At 33.1% G+C, this 21,080-nt stretch overlaps 1 protein-coding gene across 3 annotated transcripts; it reads right to left on the bottom strand.

Annotated features, from left to right (window-relative positions):
• Window positions 1-216: 216 nt before the first annotated feature.
• LOC127707810 (uncharacterized) lies at window positions 217-20,341 on the bottom strand. Of its 3 annotated transcripts, XR_007985023.1 has the most exons (6): window positions 20,257-20,340; window positions 8,336-8,410; window positions 6,950-7,299; window positions 6,417-6,485; window positions 5,918-6,016; window positions 217-2,391 (listed from the first exon to the last, which is right to left on the bottom strand). XR_007985023.1 is itself a non-coding variant. In XM_052212561.1 (2 exons), the coding sequence occupies exon 2, from the start codon at window positions 16,565-16,567 to the stop codon at window positions 14,855-14,857; it is 1,713 nt and encodes a 570-aa protein (XP_052068521.1). In that variant the 5' UTR covers window positions 16,568-16,590; window positions 20,257-20,341; the 3' UTR covers window positions 14,678-14,854. The 3 variants fall into 3 exon arrangements, 1 of the variants encoding a protein (XP_052068521.1); XR_007985022.1 differs by lacking the exon at window positions 5,918-6,016; XM_052212561.1 differs by lacking the exons at window positions 217-2,391; window positions 5,918-6,016; window positions 6,417-6,485; window positions 6,950-7,299; window positions 8,336-8,410 and adding an exon at window positions 14,678-16,590 and having other exon boundaries at window positions 20,257-20,341.
• Between the last annotated feature and the right edge of the window lie 739 nt (window positions 20,342-21,080).

Below are 21,080 nucleotides of genomic sequence, written 5' to 3' on the forward strand. Positions count from 1 at the left end.
AAACTATAAAAATCAGTTGAAAAGGGCTTAACTCATCTGACATCAGATCGATACAAAGCAGAAAAACAAGTAACAAAAACACAGACCGGGCATGGTAGGGTATTTAAACTTCCCCACAACAAAATACCTGAGAGTACTCGCAGTTACTGACAGCTAGTTCAAAGCCAATAACAACTAGTAAAAAAATTATGTGTCTAAGACTAAAATATCCATCAGTATACATCCAATGGATTTATTGTAAAGATGTCATTAACAGTCAGAGAAAACATGACCTTGTGCAATGCCAAATTACAGGTATCGACCGATTGTAGAACCGTGAATGTGCAAATGTATATAACAATGATATTTATTAGTTTGGTTTTAATTTACTGATAACAAATTCAATATTTATGTACCAATAAAACAATATTCAAAGTTCTAATTACAGTCTTGAATTGGTAACCTTTAATAATAAGTTTATTTTAAGGATTGGTGAGTTTACCCGAATCGTATCTAAATGTCCGTGCTCGGTGAAAGACATCAACGTAAAAATTAAGAAGTTTTCTGCAGATACAATATACAGCCAAACTTGCAATCCAAATCTTTGTATCTATCATGTGTCTATGGAAGAATGAATTTAGTAAAGGTTTTAAGTAATTTGTGGTACATGTAACGAAACCCCTGACTTAGTAATTGACCAGTAATACATAGATTAGGCTCATTGAAATCCAAAACGTTACTACAGTCACGGACATAACTTTTTTTGATTATCTAACTAAAGGGAACCTTTTTCTTTGTGGCGAGCGAAGCGAGTCAAATCTATTTTGAACATTTTGAATATCTGGAACCAGGATATTTATTTTCATGGGTGATAAGGCAAGATTATTTATTTTCACCTACATGGGGGCCAGAATATTTATTTCCAAAATCTGCCAGGCCCCCCTCAGAATCAAATGATTGTCCCCTTATACATCCTTGGCTTTCAAGTATTCGGCTTTGATCGTTCCTGGCGAAGGTAAATCAAGAACAGCGCTTCGGACGCATGGACTTTATAACGTGTTGTTTTCATTTTTTATGCAACTTAGTTCTAGTAATATTTTGGATCACGCTATACTTTTACGGACAATATATTATACTGTTTTTAATTTAATTAAAATAATGCAGTGTGTAAAAAACGACTCCGAAAATACCTTTACCAAGTCAGGAATATGACAGTTGTTGTCCATTCGTTCCGTTAGTTGATGTAGTCTAACGTTTGATTTTGCCAGTTTTTATGAACTTATGCCTTTTTGAATTAACCTTGAGTTCGGTATTTTTGTTAATCCTTTTTGCTGTACAAAAAAGGAAGATAATATTTTTTTAATTCGGTTTGCTCTCTATTGGACAATTAGATTGTTCTTCTCTTTATCAAATCTAAAATCGTTGTTTCTCATCGTCACTTGTTTTGCATGATTGTTTATGATCAATGTAAATTTAAGTAGTTATTTTTCATATTTTGATAAGAGTTACTAGTGGTAAAGTAAATACACGTGTCATTGGAATAAAAACATTTGCTGTTTTATTTCTTTTTTTGTTACTTTTCTTTTTTGTTCTATGTGCCTACATCCAGTTATTTATGTTTTATTACATCAGAAAATGTATAGAAGTCCCTTTAGTAACATGGACAATGAATATGTTTATTTGCTGGATATGTAAACTGATTCGCACCAGTTGTCAATACAAAATTCATGACTTTTAAACTCGTGCTCAGACTTTGATAAAGTTTTGAACTCATGGTTACTTGGTACTTTTGTGCAAAATTCACCTGCTGAAAAATACATTGGATAATTTAATTCCTGAAGGAGTTGATTATATGTTGGAATAATAATTAATATTTGTTTTTGTAAATCATTGACAGAAAAAAATATATCAGATCTGATCGTGTTCATCTGGAACAAACTACACATGTCATCTCCCTACCATTGACGTAGGGTGGACAAGGGGTCGCTCCGTTACATTTTGAATAAACGGAGTACAATATAGATTTGTCAGTCCAGCTAGGTACTCTCGTGATATGATCAGGGTTTCCATCAACACAGATATATTCCGAAGCAGCTTTATGATCAGGATAACCAGCCATTAGGTAACCACGGTATTCCATTTTCCAATTTTTAAAGCATGTTTGCCTTCCCGGTATCATGATCGTGGACGTTGCTTTTGTCACATGACAAACAGCACACTGAATGACATAATACGTGTATTTTTTATCAAAAAGTGTATTCTTGATGTTAATGTCCCAGTTATCGAACAAAGTAGCACCGATGAAAGGACTTTTGTTTACTTTGTCATCATAAATACCCCACTGTGGTTCACTCGGAACACAGAGCTTATTTGGAGAGCCACCACCCGTATATGAAGATCCACCAACCAAACCTAAAATGATAAAATGTATTTTTTCTGATTTGAATTGTTTTAAATTTTGTTATGTCGGGACTTTTTAAAGCTTGCTTTGCGGTACAGGTTTTGATCATTGTTAAAGGCTGCACAGTGGCCTACAGTTTTAAACTTCTGCGTCATTTGTTTTTTGGTGGAGAGTTGTTTAATTGGCAACTATATTGCATCTTTTACTTTTATATTTAATTTCAATTTGACGATGATCTTCCTAAAAGAGAGAATTGTCACCTGTACATAGATTAGATAAGTTAACTGTGTGTTATGTAAATTTCATGAAAAAAATCTTAGATAAAACTATGAAGGTTGAGTACGTCATAATTTCCTGTATACCATATAACCAGTCGCCAGTGTCCATATGCTGGCCTGACTGACGAGTTACATTCCTATGATAAAATTGACTCAATGTTTAGACCTATTACATCTCCAAATCTTGAGCACACCTTCTAAAAGATATTCAAGAAAAGCGCGGCTTTCGTAATAAACATGATAAATTCGGTATTATAGCTTATCAGTCATTGTAGCATATTTTGTTTACTCTCAGGCAGAGTATACGAACTTGACGTTATTTCAAATTTGGTGAAATTTTGAATGCATTGAGAACTCGTTGAACTGCACATGAATAAGGGAAACACGATAAAGTTAGCATTCATAATTCCAGAGACACAGTCAATAAAAAATGTGTGAAATGGCACTGTGTCTAAACTACCCCGGCAAAAAATGTTTAAACTCTAGTATCTAATATCCGGTACGATGACGGACCATCAACAGACAGAGAAAAGGTAGGATTTCTGTTTACCTATTTGTTATTTTTATGATAATGAAGAATATACATTCACATATAACTATTTTCGATTGTGAGATGCACTATTTTCTACAACGGTTCTAGATCAACGGAGAAATAAGTAAAAAGGCACGTCAAAATGATGAATTGAGTGAACCATGCCTCGAATTTGTTTAATTTATCGTTAAATTGTGCGCATTGTACGGAAAGAAAGGTACGGAAAGAAAGATATTAACATGGAGATTGCAAGACTAGTCACTTTCAGCACCTCAATATTTGTATTAATGTGCATGGAACGAAAGAAATTGGTCATATCAAAATTGAAGGACCTGGTTTTGTCAATGTGTACGACCCGTTGTCGTCCTAAAATTTCACAAAGTAAGACCCGGTTTTATCATAGAAAATAATGCATAATCGTATAACGTAGATTAAAATCTGTTGTTCAACAGGAGTTTGATGGTTAGTTTCTTTCAGAGGACATAATATAATTTATTTGAATCCGTATAACGCTTGAATTCCTGCTTTATTGGAAAAAAAACTAATTTATAATTTTGCTTTGTATAAAAGCGAATACTTTTACGGCGAAATACATAGAAATAAAGGTTGTAACACAATTTAAAGTTTAAGCTCTCTGTACGTTTTTTTTATATGGATTTTGTAAATCTAAATTTGGATAGTATATATGTACCGCCTTGAAAATTGAAGGATGCACATTTGATATTTGATTTTCTTGGACAACAAAATGTTTATCCATATAAATAGTCCACTCTACCTAGGGATGTAATCTTTCCTATGATGGTCTGAAAAAAATATTCTGAACATTAAATGATCATTATAAAGCAAGAGAATAAGGCAAATGTGTATAGAATTGAGAATGGAAACGGGGAATTCGTCAAAGAGACAACAACCCCACCGCAGAGCAGAAAACAGCACAAGGCAAAGAATGGGTCTTCAACACAGCGAGAAAATCCCGCACCCGGAGGCTGGCTTCAGTTGACCCCTAAACAATAATCTATATTTTAAAATTCAGCGGAAATGTATATCACACTAAACTGCGAAACATATAAATGTATGCAGCGTGGTTAAATATGTTTTGTGAGATCTCAACTCTCCCCCTTTACCTCTAGCCAATGCGGAATAAACCAACACACAGCAATACGCACAGTAAAATTCAGTTTAAAAGAAGTCCGAGTCCGATGTTAAAATAGGTAACAGAAGAAACTAATCAAAATGACAATGATCAACATAAATCAACAAAGGACTACTAGCAAGTACTGACATACCAGCTCCAGACCTTAATTAAACTGACTGAAAGATTTTGTCTTCATCGTATGAAAATCAAGCACAATCCCTCCAGTTAGGGGTTTAAGTTTCATGCCATTATAAAATATACGATATTAGAACATAACCCGTACGATATTAGAACATAACCCGTATCATGCCAACAACTGGTTTTAAAATAAATATGTTTATTTCCGATGCAAGACACTATGAATGAATCAATATCAATTTCAAAAATGCCATCTTTATAATAACCTAACAACAGTATCGTAACTATATCCCTTCTAAATAAGTCTGTTTAAAGGTTTGGTTTATCATGAATTTTCATGCAACGCAAAGGATCACAATAATTATGCGTTAAAAATCTGTTTACCCCTCCTTGTATTTATTATACTAACTTAACTATAAATAAGTAAAATAGTCTCAGGCTATCCAGAAAATGCAATAATAATTATTTCATAAATAATCTTATAGATAAATGGCTTTTATCTCTCCATTGTGTAACGATTATAGTACATTGACAAATGTTTTACATTTTAGTGACCTTGGTCAAGTTAACAATTGTCAATATACAAGGGCGGATCCAGGAGCCGAGCGTAGGGAGGGGGATTTTTTTAGACGATTTTATGCTAGAAAAATCATTTATAAATCGTGAAAAACATGATATATTAATCAATCTTTTTTGGCCAATAAAGGTGGCGTACGCCCTCTATGCCCCTGGATCCGCCACTGATATATTAAAACTATATCGTATATCATCTTGAAATTTTATAAGGAACGAAAAAACAGAGACAAATTGAATGTATGTGATTTGGATTATCATGTTTATTTTCAAAATTCACATTGGTATTTTGGTCTCGTCAAATTGGTGGCAGCTTGAACTATTGAACTACATTATTTTGTATTTGTATTAAACAGCAAATAAATCCAGACTAATCATTGGTATTGTTAAAAGCAGTTGTAACAGCAGATGAAATTTCATGAATAAGCTCATATACTTGTATATTAAATGTCTTTCAACGGACAATGTTCAGATTCGTGTTAACGTTTCTTTTCATAAATTTGTGGTTTATAAACGAAACAAAACTGGGTCATATACAAAGACAAAACTGGGTCCTTCCATTTTGACATGACCCATTTCTTTTGTTCAATGCACATACATACACACATTGCTATGATCAAAGTGACTAGTCTTGCAATCTCCATGTTTATATCTTTCTTTCCGTACCTTTCTTTCTGTACAATGTGCACAATTTAACGAGAAATAAAACAATTTCGAGATAAAGTTCACTCAATTCATCATTTTGACGTGCCTTTTTACTTATTTCTCCATTAATCCAGAACGGTTGTAGAAAATAGTGCATCTCATAATCGAAAATAGTTATATGTGTATGTACATTCTTCAATATCACAAAAATAACAAATGAATAAACAGAATCCTACCTTTTCTCTGTTTGTTGATAGTCCGTCACCGTACCGGATATTAGATACTATTGAGTCCAAATATTTTTTGTCGGGGTAGTTTAGACACTGTGAATGGATCTATAAATATATAATCTGAATGAATGTGGAAAACGGCGGATATGTGCTTTTTTCACTTTAAATCGCAATTTATCCAGATTCCTTCCACATAATTTTGTTTAAAAATGAAACTTTATTGATGTAAACTCATCCTTTATAACGATATAAAAAATATGCGTACAAATTTTATTCTAATCCGAAATATCGCCGCAATTTCGTATACTTTGCCGTAAGTAATTTAAAAGTAGTTGTGAATGTCGTTATATAGAAGAAAAGAGATAGGAAAATTAAAAAAAAAAGAGTGCAGTAAAAGCAGCATTTCAGAAGGAAAACATTTTAAAAATCGTACAAACAGGGAGTCAATCTATAAGTATATTTCTAATAACTATTAAACGTTCAATGCACCATTTTAAAATCTTACCGGAATAAATCAGTTCTGCATTATCTTTGGTGCAATTTATCTTTCCCCATTGGATGTATGAGATACCAGCTGAAAAACAAAGTTAGATATTATATCGAACAAAGCGAACGTTATACATCGATATCTGCAGCTATAAGTAAATTTTTATTATACCTTATTCAAGTAAATTATGTAGAACAGAAAAACAAGCAAACTGTAATATTTTGTAACACGAATTAAGAAGGTTGGTGCATCAAAAATAGATTAAAAAGGTTAATTTCAAAAATTCAATTATACCCAAATCGGATTTAATAAAAACGACTTCATCAACGTCAAAGGGAATTAAACATCAACACATCCACCTGCTATCAACGTAGCTTTAATTATTTGAAATTGTAACATTCAACACGATTTTATTTAAAAAAAACAATCTCGAAGAGATATCGAAATGCTCGTTCATTTTACTTGTATGTTTTAAAGAAAAAAAAAACATTAAGCAATGCATGGAATATAATATTGTAGGATTAATTAATTATAACAAATCAATATCATACTTGTCACTTTTTTGTCCACAGTAGCTTCGACTGTACTGCTGATTTTGTCTAGACCTTCATTCACAAGTTTCTTCATTTCAGCTCTCATTGCAACTTCAACACCTTTCTGGATTTCTTGTTGAATGTAAGCTCGAAGATGATTGTTCATATTAGTGATGTCCAAGTCTGCTTTCAATGTAGCTTTCATGTCACCAAGTAATGGCATGGATATTACACCTTGACACTGGTCGCCGGAACATACATCGGCATAAGAGGAACACACAAGACCGATCATAAAAACGTAAAACAAAAACGGACTTTCCATTGCAAAATTGCCAAACTGTAAAGAACACAACTAACTTGACCTGGAGCTGTAGAAAAATGACATGTTTAATTAAATACTACTTAAAGCAAATTTTGAGAGACGTACTTAACCCTTTTATCTTGTTTCCTATTGCATTGTTACAATAAGAGATAAAAGTTAACAGGTTGAAGGAGGCTTTATTTTAAGCTTTAGGAAACTCGACAATTTGCACATAAGAACGATTTCTGAAAAAAACCTGACTTAAGCCATACATTAAATATGAGTTCTTAGGTGGTATGCCTGTGTCGATTTTTTTGAAATGGTAATAAAGTAAATCTTCACAATTCTGTTTTTGAAATGGTAATAACAGTGCAATTCACGATCAAATAGGAGGATTGGCCAGGATGCCACGCTATGCGTCAATTAACTATATCGTACAGGTATTTAAGATAACTCTGTCTTTAAAATGGTAATAACAGTACAGTCCTATGCTTTTTGTGATATTTTTTTTTCGAAACCGTTGTAGCGAGCAAGTGAATGCAGTGAGTTTGTGCCATAAACTTATTCCTGTACCAAGTCAGGAGTATGACAGCAGTTTTTCGTTCGTATGATCTTTTTGAGCTTTTGATTTTGCCATTTGATAAGGTACTTTACGTTTTGAATTTTCCTTGGAGTTCGGTATTTTTATTTAACTTTTCACCACATGTTTATTTTTCAATTGTTCAAACATGTGAGAAATTGCATTGCATGAAATCGAGTTGAAGTCGTGTATGTCTACAGGTCTGCTATGTATCCCTTACATTTCATACGACTCTATATTTAGTTACAGTAGCCTCACGTGTCAAATCCAAAGATCGCGATAGTATTTATTTTTTTAGCTAAAGGACCACTGACACAATTAGAGGGACTTTAAAGAGATTTAAAATATCAAAACATAGCTCCAAATTATAATATTAACGCCTATTTAGTAATTGACACCTGACTAATTACAATCCACATGGAATATGGCCTATTTTGTTCCAGATATTGTGTTTAATCTAGAGGACAACTTTCGTCATTTGAGGAGCTCTTGTAGATATTTAAAATGACTATTATTTCCTTACCTTTTTGCGCAAACATTTAATCGTGTTATACACAAGTATGTAGTTCATTATACTTTTGTGTCGGCATCCTACAAACTATAATTACAATATTAACATCAATAAACAAACTAATCACAGATACAAGGATTGATATATACTATCAGCTTGAATTCATTACATTTTTGGATGTGAAAATATGCATTGATGTGGGAATAATAATTCAATGATTTTCTGAAAAAATCTCTTTCATTGTCGGATTTTCACTTGCGTACGAATGTATTACTTGAATAAAGTACCACAAATCAACTTCTATGTTATAAAGATGAATCGAATCAACAACCGAAATCCAGAACGACAAACATTCTAAATCTGCAGAACAAACAAACAAAAAAAAGTAACAGCTAGCACATGTATAATTGATTCAAAGGCGTTTGATAAATATAAACGCCCATAAAAACTTGGAGTAATTAATATCGATAGTTTTGAGCATGAGGCATTTCATTTTTGTCGCCTTGCTGGAAGTCAAAGTGCACAAATTCATTAATAATTAGCCAAGTTACACTAAAGTCTTGTTACATTGACCGCTTGACTTTAGAAAAAAGTTGTTTTCTGAGTAATTAAAATTTTTAAGCCCTAGGTTACATAATTGATCACTATGATCTAGTTAGGATTAGACTTGTTTGTACTTCATCATGTACATGTTTCAATTGGTTAGTCTAATAAGACAATCAATCAATGTTAACACCTCTTGGTTAGTCTAATAAGACAATCAATCAATGTTAACACCTCTTGGTTAGTCTAATAAGACAATCAATCAATGTTAACACCTCTTGGTTAGTCTAATAAGACAATCAATCAATGTTAACACCTCTTGGTTAGTCTAATAAGACAATCAATCAATGTTAACACCTCTTGGTTAGTCTAATAAGACAATCAATCAATGTTAACACCTCTTGGTTAGTCTAATAAGACAATCAATCAATGTTAACACCTCTTGGTTAGTCTAATAAGACAATCAATCAATGTTAACACCTCTTGGTTAGTCTAATAAGACAATCAATCAATGTTAACACCTCTTGGTTAGTCTAATAAGACAATCAATCAATGTTAACACCTCTTGGTTAGTCTAATAAGACAATCAATCAATGTTAACACCTCTTGGTTAGTCTAATAAGACAATCAATCAATGTTAACACCTCTAATAAATTATACAGTACCAAATGTATTGCACCAGATACGAACTTTGACAAGTGATATCTCTTCAGTGATCCTTGAGACCAAAATATTTGAAAGTCAAAAATCTTATACGAATGTTGAAGATCTGATAAAAATAAAAAAAGCATTAAAAGTGAAGCCAAACTCGATCAGGGAACCAGCGCGTTGCATGCGGGAGGTTCATTTAAGAAAAAAATCATGCAAGCCGTAGATTTGATGGAAATTTTCACATGGCATGGGGCGTTATAATCGAATTTTATCTCGAGCGTTATCGACGGAAAAAATATAACGAATATAACGACCCAGGCCATGTGAAAAAGATAACAAATCTTTGGCTTACATGAATTATTTCGATTCTAATAAGACAAATACGGTAATTTGAAAAACTGAAGCGAAGGTAAGATTGCAGTGTGTATGGCTGTTCTATTTTACCCCCTGTAAGATAGAAGCTACAAATTTCAAATAAATCTAAGGCTTGCATGAATTATTTCTTAAATAACAAATAGAAAAATGTGTTCAATCCTCAATTTTAATGAGATATTATCCGAGTTCAGAGCGTACACGTAATGGAATAATCTTCAGCTTGAGACTTTTCAATCGTATGACGTCATGTTTTGAAATGACGTAAATGCGCCAATATAAAGATAAGGAGATGAGGTATGATTGCCAATGAGACAACTATCCACCAAAGTTCAAATTAAGTGGATGTAAGCAATTATAGGCAAACGTACGGCCTTCAACATTGAGAAAAACGCATACCGTATAGTCGGCTACAAAAGGACCCAACAAGAAAATATGAAAACAATTCAATTGAGAAAACTAACGGCCTAATTTATAACAAAACAATTAACGAAAAACAAATATGACAGACATGAACCAACGACAACCACTGAACTACAGGATCCTGACTTGGGACAGGCGCAAAAAGAATGTGGCGGTGTTAAACATGTTTGTGAGCGCTCAACCCTCCCCTAACCTGGGACAGTGATGTAACAGCACAACATAAGAACAAACTATAAAAATCAGTTAAAAAAGGCTTAACTCATCAGATCGATACAAAGCAGAAACACATTAAACATAAACACAGACTCGACATAGCAGGGTATATATCCATCCCTCATCCCTTACAAAAAGGACACTAAGTACAGATCCGAGAGTACTCGCAGTTATTATTGACAGCTTGTTCGGAGCCAATAACAACTAATAAAAAAAATCATGTACATGTATCTTAGACTAAAATATCAATTAGTACACATCCAATGGATCTAGTGTAAAGACGTCTTAACAGTCCGAGAAAACACGACCTGTGCAATGCCAAATGATCGACAAGATCATTCATGAAATTTCGCAGCCATTAATATGAACATTGCTGAATCTGCGCTAAGTATAGATATATCGAGAATTTTAACACGCTGTTGTTCAAAGCGAAAGAAGCACGTCATATTAGAATCCTGAATTCAAAATGATTAAGAAACTTTATAACATAATGGGCAAGGGAAATAACTCAAACTCAAATTACGTCATATCCATTTATACAAGTCAACAACAGAAACGAGAAAATGCATCTTCCATGTTAATGAAATCGATACAAGGTACCAAGCTACACAATACCTAATTGGTTCAATGTTTACAGATTAACAGTGTTGTTGTCTCATCTTAACTGTTTGATTTAAGGCAAAAAACGAAAATGTCCAATGGCAATCTTTATTAAACTTAAAAATCGAAACATTAACTTTATCAGATTAATTCAGGAATACTACTTATCACCCTCGAAATTGAATCCCGATTTGTTTAAAATGTTTTCAGCAAAATAAATGTTACCCCTATGTTAAATAACTCGGTATTTTATCATATTCCGATATGGTAAAATTTTCTTAATCATATGCACTCGCTATGCAATTGCACGATTTTTTTTATTTATCATATTCAATGATACATTTGAGTACAGACTTGAGTATCGTTACTTTTGTTGACTATATAGTATAATAAGTTGATTCTAAAGGCAAAATGTATCCTACTTTGCGTGCAACGCCTTTGATCATATTGTTCCGTTAATAGGTTAAAGGAGAAGGTCCGGTAAGGGATAGTTTTGGCCTAAAATTCGAAGTACATCTGATGAAAGATTTTTGTCATTTTTTATACAATTAAGTGTCTACTTCAGTCAATTTAATTAGTTTAATATGATAAAGATTTTAACTGATTTGGTCATCAAAGAGGCTCAAATTCAAGCTTAAATATGAAAAATCTATCAGATATGCCATAAAACGTCACTTTTCAGATGTTTTTTGTCTAAAATGGAAGTGGCCGCATTCGTGTTCAGTCTCAACATTAATATATGTAATTTATTATCAATAAATACAACATATATTCAAATATTAAGACTGAACACAAGTGCGGCCACTTCCATTTTAGAAAAAAAACCGTCTTAAAATTAGCACAAATGCTAAAATTGTGAAGATTTTAGTATTTTGGCATAAAATAATGATGCTAGTACCTGATGCATGTCTAATGTACTGTCAAAAATAACCCATATTTATGTAACAAAAGTATTCTACTTTCCAATAAATAGCTAAAAGTTTACATTTTCAACAACTTTATAAAACGTCGTATTTTGGGGCCAAAAATTGGTCTTACCGGACCTACTTCTTTGGTAAAAATCGAAATCAATAAAAGATCATACAGGAAGTATTTTTAAAAGGATTTTAATGATGACCACACAAATTGTGACCTGTCTAAGGATTATCTCTTCATATAAATTGTATTGTCGCCATCACGTATTGGTTGATCAGGAATGTCAAGTTATATTTCCAAATATGTAGGCCTATTCATCGATGAGACAGGAAGCAACACTTTAGGTCAACCTAGTGCATTAATATACTCGTTAATCATTTTAAGGTTATCTAGTGTTTGTTTATAGTATGGTTTCTCATGCCTATACAACAAAATTGAGCTTAGGTATCTTTCTTCTAAGATTATAACAATGTTTCATTAAATGTTTAGTAAGCTGATTCCATTTTATCAACAAGTATAACCTCACTCTTCTTCGACAAGGTTCAGTTCAAGGGTCGTGATCATGATGTTTTCTAACTCAATATATTTGGACAACGCATGTGAGAATATTTCGTCTTTTTTTTATATGCAGATACCTCTGGTACTGATTTTCATGCGTTCAAAGTGTGTTCGTTTCTGGAAATTTTTCACTTACAAAAATGGGGAGATGCGGTATGATTGCCAATGAGACAACTATCCACCAAAGTTCAAATGAACTGGCTTTAAGCAATTATAGTCAATCGTACTGCCTTCAGCAATGAGAAAAACTCATACCGTTTAGTCGGCTATAAAAGGCCCCGACATAAAAAATATGAAACAATTCAATTGAGAGAACTAACGGCCTAATTTATAACAAAACAATTTACGAAAAACAAATATGACAGACATGAACCAACGACAACCACTGAACTACTGGCTCTTGAATTTTGGCACATAAAGAATATGGCGGGGGTTAAATATGTTTGAAGGCACCAACCCTCCTAATAACCTGGGACAGTGGTTTAACAATACAACATAAGAAAAATCTATAAAAATCAGTTAAAAAGGGCTTAACTCATCAAATCGTACATAGCAGCAAAAAAAAAAAACATCTAACAAAAACATAGATCGGACGTGGCAGGATATTTATACATTCATCACAACAAAAAAGACACAAAGTACGTACATATCTGAGAGTACATGCAATTACTGACAGCTAGTTCAAAGACAATAACAACGAAAAAAAGCATGTATCTAAGGCTATTCATTCCATGTATCCATGACTGTTCATTCCACTATAAGAAATCCAAAAACATAGAACGATTGATAACATAAAACGAAAAGGACCTAAACAAGACAACCAAAACCGCAATTAAAGTCGCAACTCCATCAGGCAAAGTTGACAGTAGGTGGATTTGGCTATTATTTTTAGGTCCCGTTTGGTAATGTAGCTATTCACGTGTTTCGGTACTTTAACATACTTGGCATTCAAATATCTGGCGTCGAGCGTTCCAGCAGCTGATGAAGATAAATAAAAGAAAAGGCGCTACGGACGCAAAGAAAATTATAAAGTGTTATTTTAATTTGAAAAATGTCGACATTTAGAGTATATATCACACCCATATGACATGAAATCATGAAGTCCGATAGGTTTGAAAGGTTTCACGTAATTGAAAAAAACAAATTCGCGGTTGTAAACAACTGGGAAACCTTTCGAACTTATCGGCGTTCATGATTTCATGCTATTGCATTCGGAGTCGTATATGTAAAGCTTGCATTTGACGCCTACTTCCGTATTGGAAATGGACTTGATAGCCTGGTGAATAGTTGTCTCATTGGCAATAAAACCACATCTCCTTATTTTATGATTATAAAATAATTAAGGTTGACGGTCCTTGGCAGTATTTAACTAGACCGTTCTGCACAATGGTAATAACACTCGATAGTTTTGCCTTGATACATGTTTGGTATGTTGGACAACCGACGACAAGTTATCGCTAGCTATCACGTGATCTTTGTTTTAAATAGGATTAATACCTATTTGTTCAATCAATCTAAAATCTAAAGTCTAAAAAGTCACTAGTCAAAGTTGCGTCTGACAAGGTATACGGAAATCTTTAGAACTACGCTGCAATGGTTTTGGAATATTTGGTACTGACTTGATATATTCGTTTGGAATTGGTGTTTTAATGGAAACTTGTTTGTGTCGAACAGTACTATATTATCTTATTAATTTAAAACTATGTTTTTTGAAATTATAAATTTTGTTATTTCAAGTGTATAATGGCTATCCATATCTCCACTTATATCCTCTCATCCTCTACTTTAAGTTTGTTTGGCGAAATACCATAATTTTTGTGTTTAGATCATAAATCAATACGGTTTATTATGGAATTTAGTAAAACTATTGACTACATGTGTAACCTCATGATTCATCTTCATGGACGTCTATTAATATTCCATAAAAAACTGAAGGGCCGGAAGGTCGATTGCAAAGGGAATTATTTCCGTATTTTCTTATTCCATGTCATAAAAACTTTTTGATTTTCGAATTGATGTACTAGACAAACGCAAGGGTAAATCAAAGTCGCACCATTCAAAATGTTGCCAAAAAATAAAACAATTTGAACCTGTTTAATAAATAATAATAACAAAAGAGATTTACGGTGATATCGCTAAATGAACCAAATTAAACGCTTACGTCATCCCCAATGTCTGTGTACAACACTGACATCTATTATATTATCATTTTTGTTCAGTGATTTTATGAACGTTGCAAATTTCAATGAACGGACTTTAACGATCAATTTCAAACACATTGCAGATTCCGTCGTTTAGATTTACAACAGCCAATTGGTTTAGCACTGAATTGAAATGAATAGCAGCCGGGTTATTCAAACTGTCTAACTCAGTCACAAGTTCTCGCGAATGTTTGCCATTCTCCGAGATCATTACAATATTGTTGGATTCAAAACCGGCTACAAACATATTACCATCGTCCGCCAATGATATCCCACATGGTTTCTGAAGAATGTCATTCGTAAATTCCCAAACTATATTCCCTGATAGATCACTGCATATCACTTTGTTGGTATCCCATTTCGTGAAATATAGTTTTTCGTCTTTGTATGAAACATACAAAATTGCATCCCCTTGATTTTCCACGACTTTACTTTTCTTGCCCGCTCTATCAGTGATAAGGAAACCGAAATCTTTAATGCGCGTAACAATTTTATAATCAGAGTGATGCGGGTCATATCCAATGGAGGTCGAAATACCATAACTGGTGCTTGGAATCGATAATTTATGGCAAGTTGTTCCAGTTTCAATGTTAACAAACTTAATTTTAGCTTTATTTGCCAGTGAGATGGCGACTTGGTTTTGAGAATCATACGCCACATCCACAGGACTACCAATTACTGCTATTTCCTTTTTTAAATAACCATGGGGATCACATATAAGAAGCCTGTCATTGTTTTTATCTGCTATAGCTATATCACCGGACGGAAGCAGGGTACAACCAGTTAGACGTTGTGCATTCTTCCCTCCAGTAATATGGATTTGCCAATGTGTTTTTATTGAATATTGGTGCATGATATAGCCGGGAGATCGAATAGCCTGGGCTTCTTTCTTTTTCAAAACTTCAAGTGACAAAACTATCGGTTTTTCTTCTATTGAAAGTTTTCCTAGAAGAGTTAAGTCACTTGTAATATAAAATATAGCAGGACTAATATCGAACTTACATTCTGAATGTTTTAGTGTATCAGTTTGCAGCAAATGTTCAATGAAACATTTGTCTTCTTTTATAAACGATTCAATGTCCCGTAAACCAAGAAAGACCTGTAGTTCCGAAGCATGGTTCTTCATGTTAATCAAATCATTTGAGGTCTGTTTGACTCTTACTGCTGCTTTCTCGAGATCTTCCATCAGTTTTTCTTTAACTGCTATACATTGGTTATACTTGCAGGTCAGTTCATCTAGAATTTGTTTTTCAATTTTCTTGATATGGTCATCGATTGTTTGTCGTAGTTCTTTTATTTCTTTCCGACATTTATGCATAGTCGCCGTGAAAGCTTCCATACTGTCATCACACTCGGCAATTAGTAAATTGAAATTTTTTCTCAATTCGTCAACAGTACTTTCAATATCATTCATAAACGCGGATGTTTTGACATTATGAACCACGGCAGAAAGGGGAAATAACTGGTCACAATCTTTATGTTTATCATGTAAACACTGCACACAACAGAGATCATCATGAGATGGACAGAAAAATTCGTATTTGCCACCATGCACATTACATTTGTCGCTAGCAGTCAAGATAAAAGACGGTAAATTTCTGTAATCGTCCACCGATTGTGTTGTATGATTCTTAGACGACTTTGAGATACTGTGGTGTTCTTTGCATTCGGGACACAGCAATTCATCGCACTCGGAACACCAAATGATGGCGCTTTTTCTAATACCACGTGATTCACATATATCACATGACGTTTGTGATGTAGCCATTGCTAATGTATGCAGGAAAATATCTGTAACATCATAATAAATGCATTTACTCAAACATTGTTAATAAAATTGAGAATGGAAATGGGGAATGTGTCAAAGAGACAACAACCCGACCATAGAACAGACAACAGCAGAAGGTCACCAACAAGTTAGTTTGAAACTGTTTTTCTTATTAGTTTCAGTCCATGTAAGAATCACACAAAGGATAATATACTAATAGTTGTAAAATTAAATTAAATGTGGTTGCTATGTTCCAATTAAATCCAAACATCACAAAACTTTTGGATGTTATGGTAACGCTTTCATCATAACAACTCATTGAAAATATCGATATTCAAATACCGTAATTTGCTTTCTTCGATTTAATTTTTTAACATTCTTATTACATTCGAAATGACTTTTAAAATATTATTACATATAGTTAGTATTAAGAATGTAATCTAACAAAAAAAAAAGAAAATAAAGGATACACAAATAAATTAAATGGAAACCATTTAACCATATTTTTTATCTTCAAAGAGATTAAAAATATGTATTTCGTTAAGAGCTTTCAATTGGTTAATGTACATAAGTTCAAAAGAGAGGAAAAGGATAACAAAGGGACATTCAAACTCATAAGTCGAATACAAACTGACAACGCCATGGCTAAAAAGAAAAAGACCAACAGACAAACAAAAGTACACAAAACACAACATAGAAAACTAAAGACTGAGCAACACGAAACCCACCAAAAACTGGGGGATGATATCAGGTGCTCCGGAAGGGTGTGGAGATCCTGCTCCACATGTGGCATCCGTCGTGTTGCTCATATGAGTACAAACCCGGTAATAAGTCTAATTCGGTAGGTCACATTCAGGAAATAGGGGCAGGATTGTAGTTACGACATTAGGAACATATCCGCTATCATCTGTGAAACGGATATTCCATAACGGTCAACCAACTCGTGATGGCATCCGTAAAATTTACGAAGGGATGATTTTGACTTCACAACTTAGAACACTTGGTTTGATAGCTTCATTGTGAGCAGCAACCCTCTATCAAGGAAATCATTATAGGACATACAAGCCCTGGAATATCGTGTCAACTGGTAGATATATACTCAGTATGCAGGCGCTGCTGGAATGTTGCTACATAGATATGGAAAGTTCACAATTGGGAAGCTAAAATCATCTCTTTTGTAAAGCTTTGTTTTGAACCGGCTTTCATTGTCAATTTCTAGATGTAAGTCAAGATATGAGGCAGACTTAACTGTATCTGTTGTATCTTTTATCTCAAGTTCGATGGGATAGATGCGTTCAACTTAGTCACCAAATTTTGAATTATTTAGTGAGAGAACATCATATTTATAGCGGAAAGTAAAGTTAAAGGATACAGCTAACTTCTTTTCTTTCTTCCTAAGAAGTTTCTGTATGAAATCGGCCTCAGATGAATAAAGGAACAAGTCGGCAAGAAGAGGGACACATTTGGTTCCCATGGGAATGCCGATTGTTTGTTGAAAAACACGTCCTCCAAACGTAAAAAATATGTTGTCAATCAAGAAATCAAGCATCTTGATAATGTCAGTTTCAAAGAATTTTTGTTTGAATCAAAGTGAAACTCACAAAGGATGTATCCCCCCCCGAAGACAAAATACTTTTATCTACGTTGGCCATTCTTTTTCATGAAACAAAGCAGGACCAACTCTTTCAATTTGTCTTTTATTTTGGAATGGGGAATACTTGTGTAAAGTGTAGAAAAGTCAAATGTTTTAATACTATTGCAAGACGAAAGAGTCTTAGATTGTATGTACTCTAAAAGATCTTTGAATTTTTTTAGTATCCACATCTGATTTACGCCACCTCTAGAATAGGTGGTTTCACAATAACTTTGAAGCCCGACTTTGATTGCTGATAAAATTGATCTTTATAAGTTAGAAAGAGGTTTCGTGGAGCACTTGGAAGACCCAGCAATATACTGTTTGTAAGGATACTTAATATGTAGTTTAGGTATCCAAAACAGTGATGGAAGATCCAGTTCTTCATCTTTGGTTGAAATTCCAAAGGAACAAAAGAATCTTGTCTTAAAATAACATGCATGGAAAATAATAGTTCCATTGAAGCCTACTTGAGATTTTTTGGTAAACATCTTTTTTGGCAAATATTTGTTTTTTAACAATTTTGATCAAACAGTTGATGTATATTTTTAACCATTTTTAATCCATGTCGTAGTTTTGTCTTTAACATATTATTCATTATTTGCAAAATTAATTCATGATTCTAAATTATAAGAATGGTTGCCATGGAAACAAACTTCTATGTACCAAAATAACTAAATACAGTTTTTTTTTATAAATTTCATGCCTTATGGTGTAATACCACCAAATCATAGTACGTCACGTCATACGAAAAAGGGTCGCCGCACAAACGGTAAAATGCAATACAAAAACCAAGTGCAAACAAAACAATAATAAACAATAATACCATTTCACAGAATGCTCATTGATATTTTCATTGTCATACTATGAATATTTGAACGTTTGGGTGAAAGTATCTATCATTTTAGATCATTTCTGAATTTTTTAATATTTCATGCCATTTTTCTCTAATTTTTATTTATTGTTTTGCCTCTTATTCTCTATTCTTTACATTTTAGCACCACATTATTATCTACTCTCTGTCAGTTTGCCAATAATTCTACCGTCTGTAAACCCCATCTAGACCCTAATTCATAAGAACTCATCAGATGTGGGAAAGATATATTTCAATTGTTTTTGATAAACTTAACTAAGATTGGTTGAAATTAAACATATTTAAAAGTAAAATAAAGTATGAAATTGTAGACGAAATATAATGTAATGTGCCCTTGAGCTAATGAAATAACAACTCACAATTATATAACTTAATAAACAGGATATAACTAACACAAGTACATTGTAAGATGATTGAATGTAATTATGTGAAAAGTAATACAATGGGAAAATAACTTATGTCAGCGGAAGACACTGTTGTAGTGATTGAATGATAATAAAACCCTTTCAAAATACGTACGTAAAAAGTAATGTACAGTACTCAAAGAGGTTTTTGTTAAGTCTGTCAATTCAATAATGTTGATTGATTAATTGAGGTTGATTATTGGTTTTTAACACCACTTTCGACACTCTATAGGCTATATCATCGTGGTCTGTTTTTATTAGAAGAGAAAGAAGGGTTGGTCTGAGAGATCCATTAACCATCGACATGAAAATTGGCAATCCTAGTCAATTCAGATCGCACTTGCCGCGAACGGGGTTCGAACTCACCACCTGAGAGTTCATAAGCTAGTAGATAGTAGATAAACTACCCCTCGACCAGCATGACCCTTCGATACTTTTATAGTGATGGCATATTTTTATAGACTGTGTCAAATTTACTGCTAGCGGAGTGGCTGCTAGCGAGTGACTGCTAGCTTGAGCCTAACCAAATTTAAACGATGTATAATGACTGCAAAATGAATGATTAAACAGTGATAGAATCCTTAATCATTTAAAACATATTTTTTGTATAATGATTTAAAAAGTAATAGATACAAACATTTACAAATATTTTCTTGAACGTTTTGGTATTATGTGTTAGATCAAATGAATTAAACTTATTCAATTATTTGAGCAGTTTAAAAATACCATATGAAAACATAAATCAAAATAAATCGTTAAAACACAATAAAATACATACCTAGCGAATTAAACAGGATAGCAAAAGCAGGAAGATATACAAAATGATGTGTCAAAGCTTTTGGAGAAGGAAATATAGATTTCAAATTACATTTTTACAAAGTCCAAATGACAAGTACTTATATCCTACATTATTTCCGTGTCATTTGTAAATTAATATATATGATGTACATGTATGCATGTTGAAAGTACGTTTATATATAAAAGTTGTTTCAGAAATGAGGACATCCTTTGCTTGTTTATGAGAAAAAAATATGGATGTTTAACGTCTAGTGGCAAATATTACAACAATACTTATAATATAAGGCTGATATGGATGTAATATACATTGTATATATATATTTACATAGTTACAATGTATATGAATTCTATTTTGTACAATTTACTAGATCGACATACTGATGCGGAATTTTATCTGCAAGTTCAAGACGACATGTCACAATTCTAGGTCGTTATTCAGACGCCGAACCGACCAGTGTTCATTTCAACTCCTAAATGCGTCGTGTTTAGCTAAGAAGCAGCAAATACATATATTCAAGTCTTTGTTTTTCATCGTTTAAATATATTTCATTTGCTATTACGTACACACAAAATAGGATAGGATACAAGTTATCATAACTTAGAAAGCATGCAACAACAACATTAAATAGTTATAAATGTGTATGTCCCTCCTCCATAGATCTCATTCCTTGTCCGAATTTGGCCTTACCTTTTTGATTTTATCAGCTCTTCATCGTTTTAATTAAGTTTTTGATTTCAAATATTTTGGCCTAAAGCATCACTGAAGCAACATTATTTTATCGAAATGCACATCTGGTGCAACGA

This window comes from Mytilus californianus, unplaced genomic scaffold (genome assembly GCF_021869535.1).
Source record: "Mytilus californianus isolate M0D057914Y unplaced genomic scaffold, xbMytCali1.0.p SCAF_7, whole genome shotgun sequence".
Taxonomy (NCBI): Eukaryota; Metazoa; Mollusca; class Bivalvia; order Mytilida; family Mytilidae; genus Mytilus; species Mytilus californianus.

Excerpts from the sequence above, each read along its gene's own strand:
- LOC127707810 (XM_052212561.1), bottom strand. The coding sequence starts at position 16,567 with ATGGCTACATCACAAACGTCATGTGATATATGTGAATCACGTGGTATT.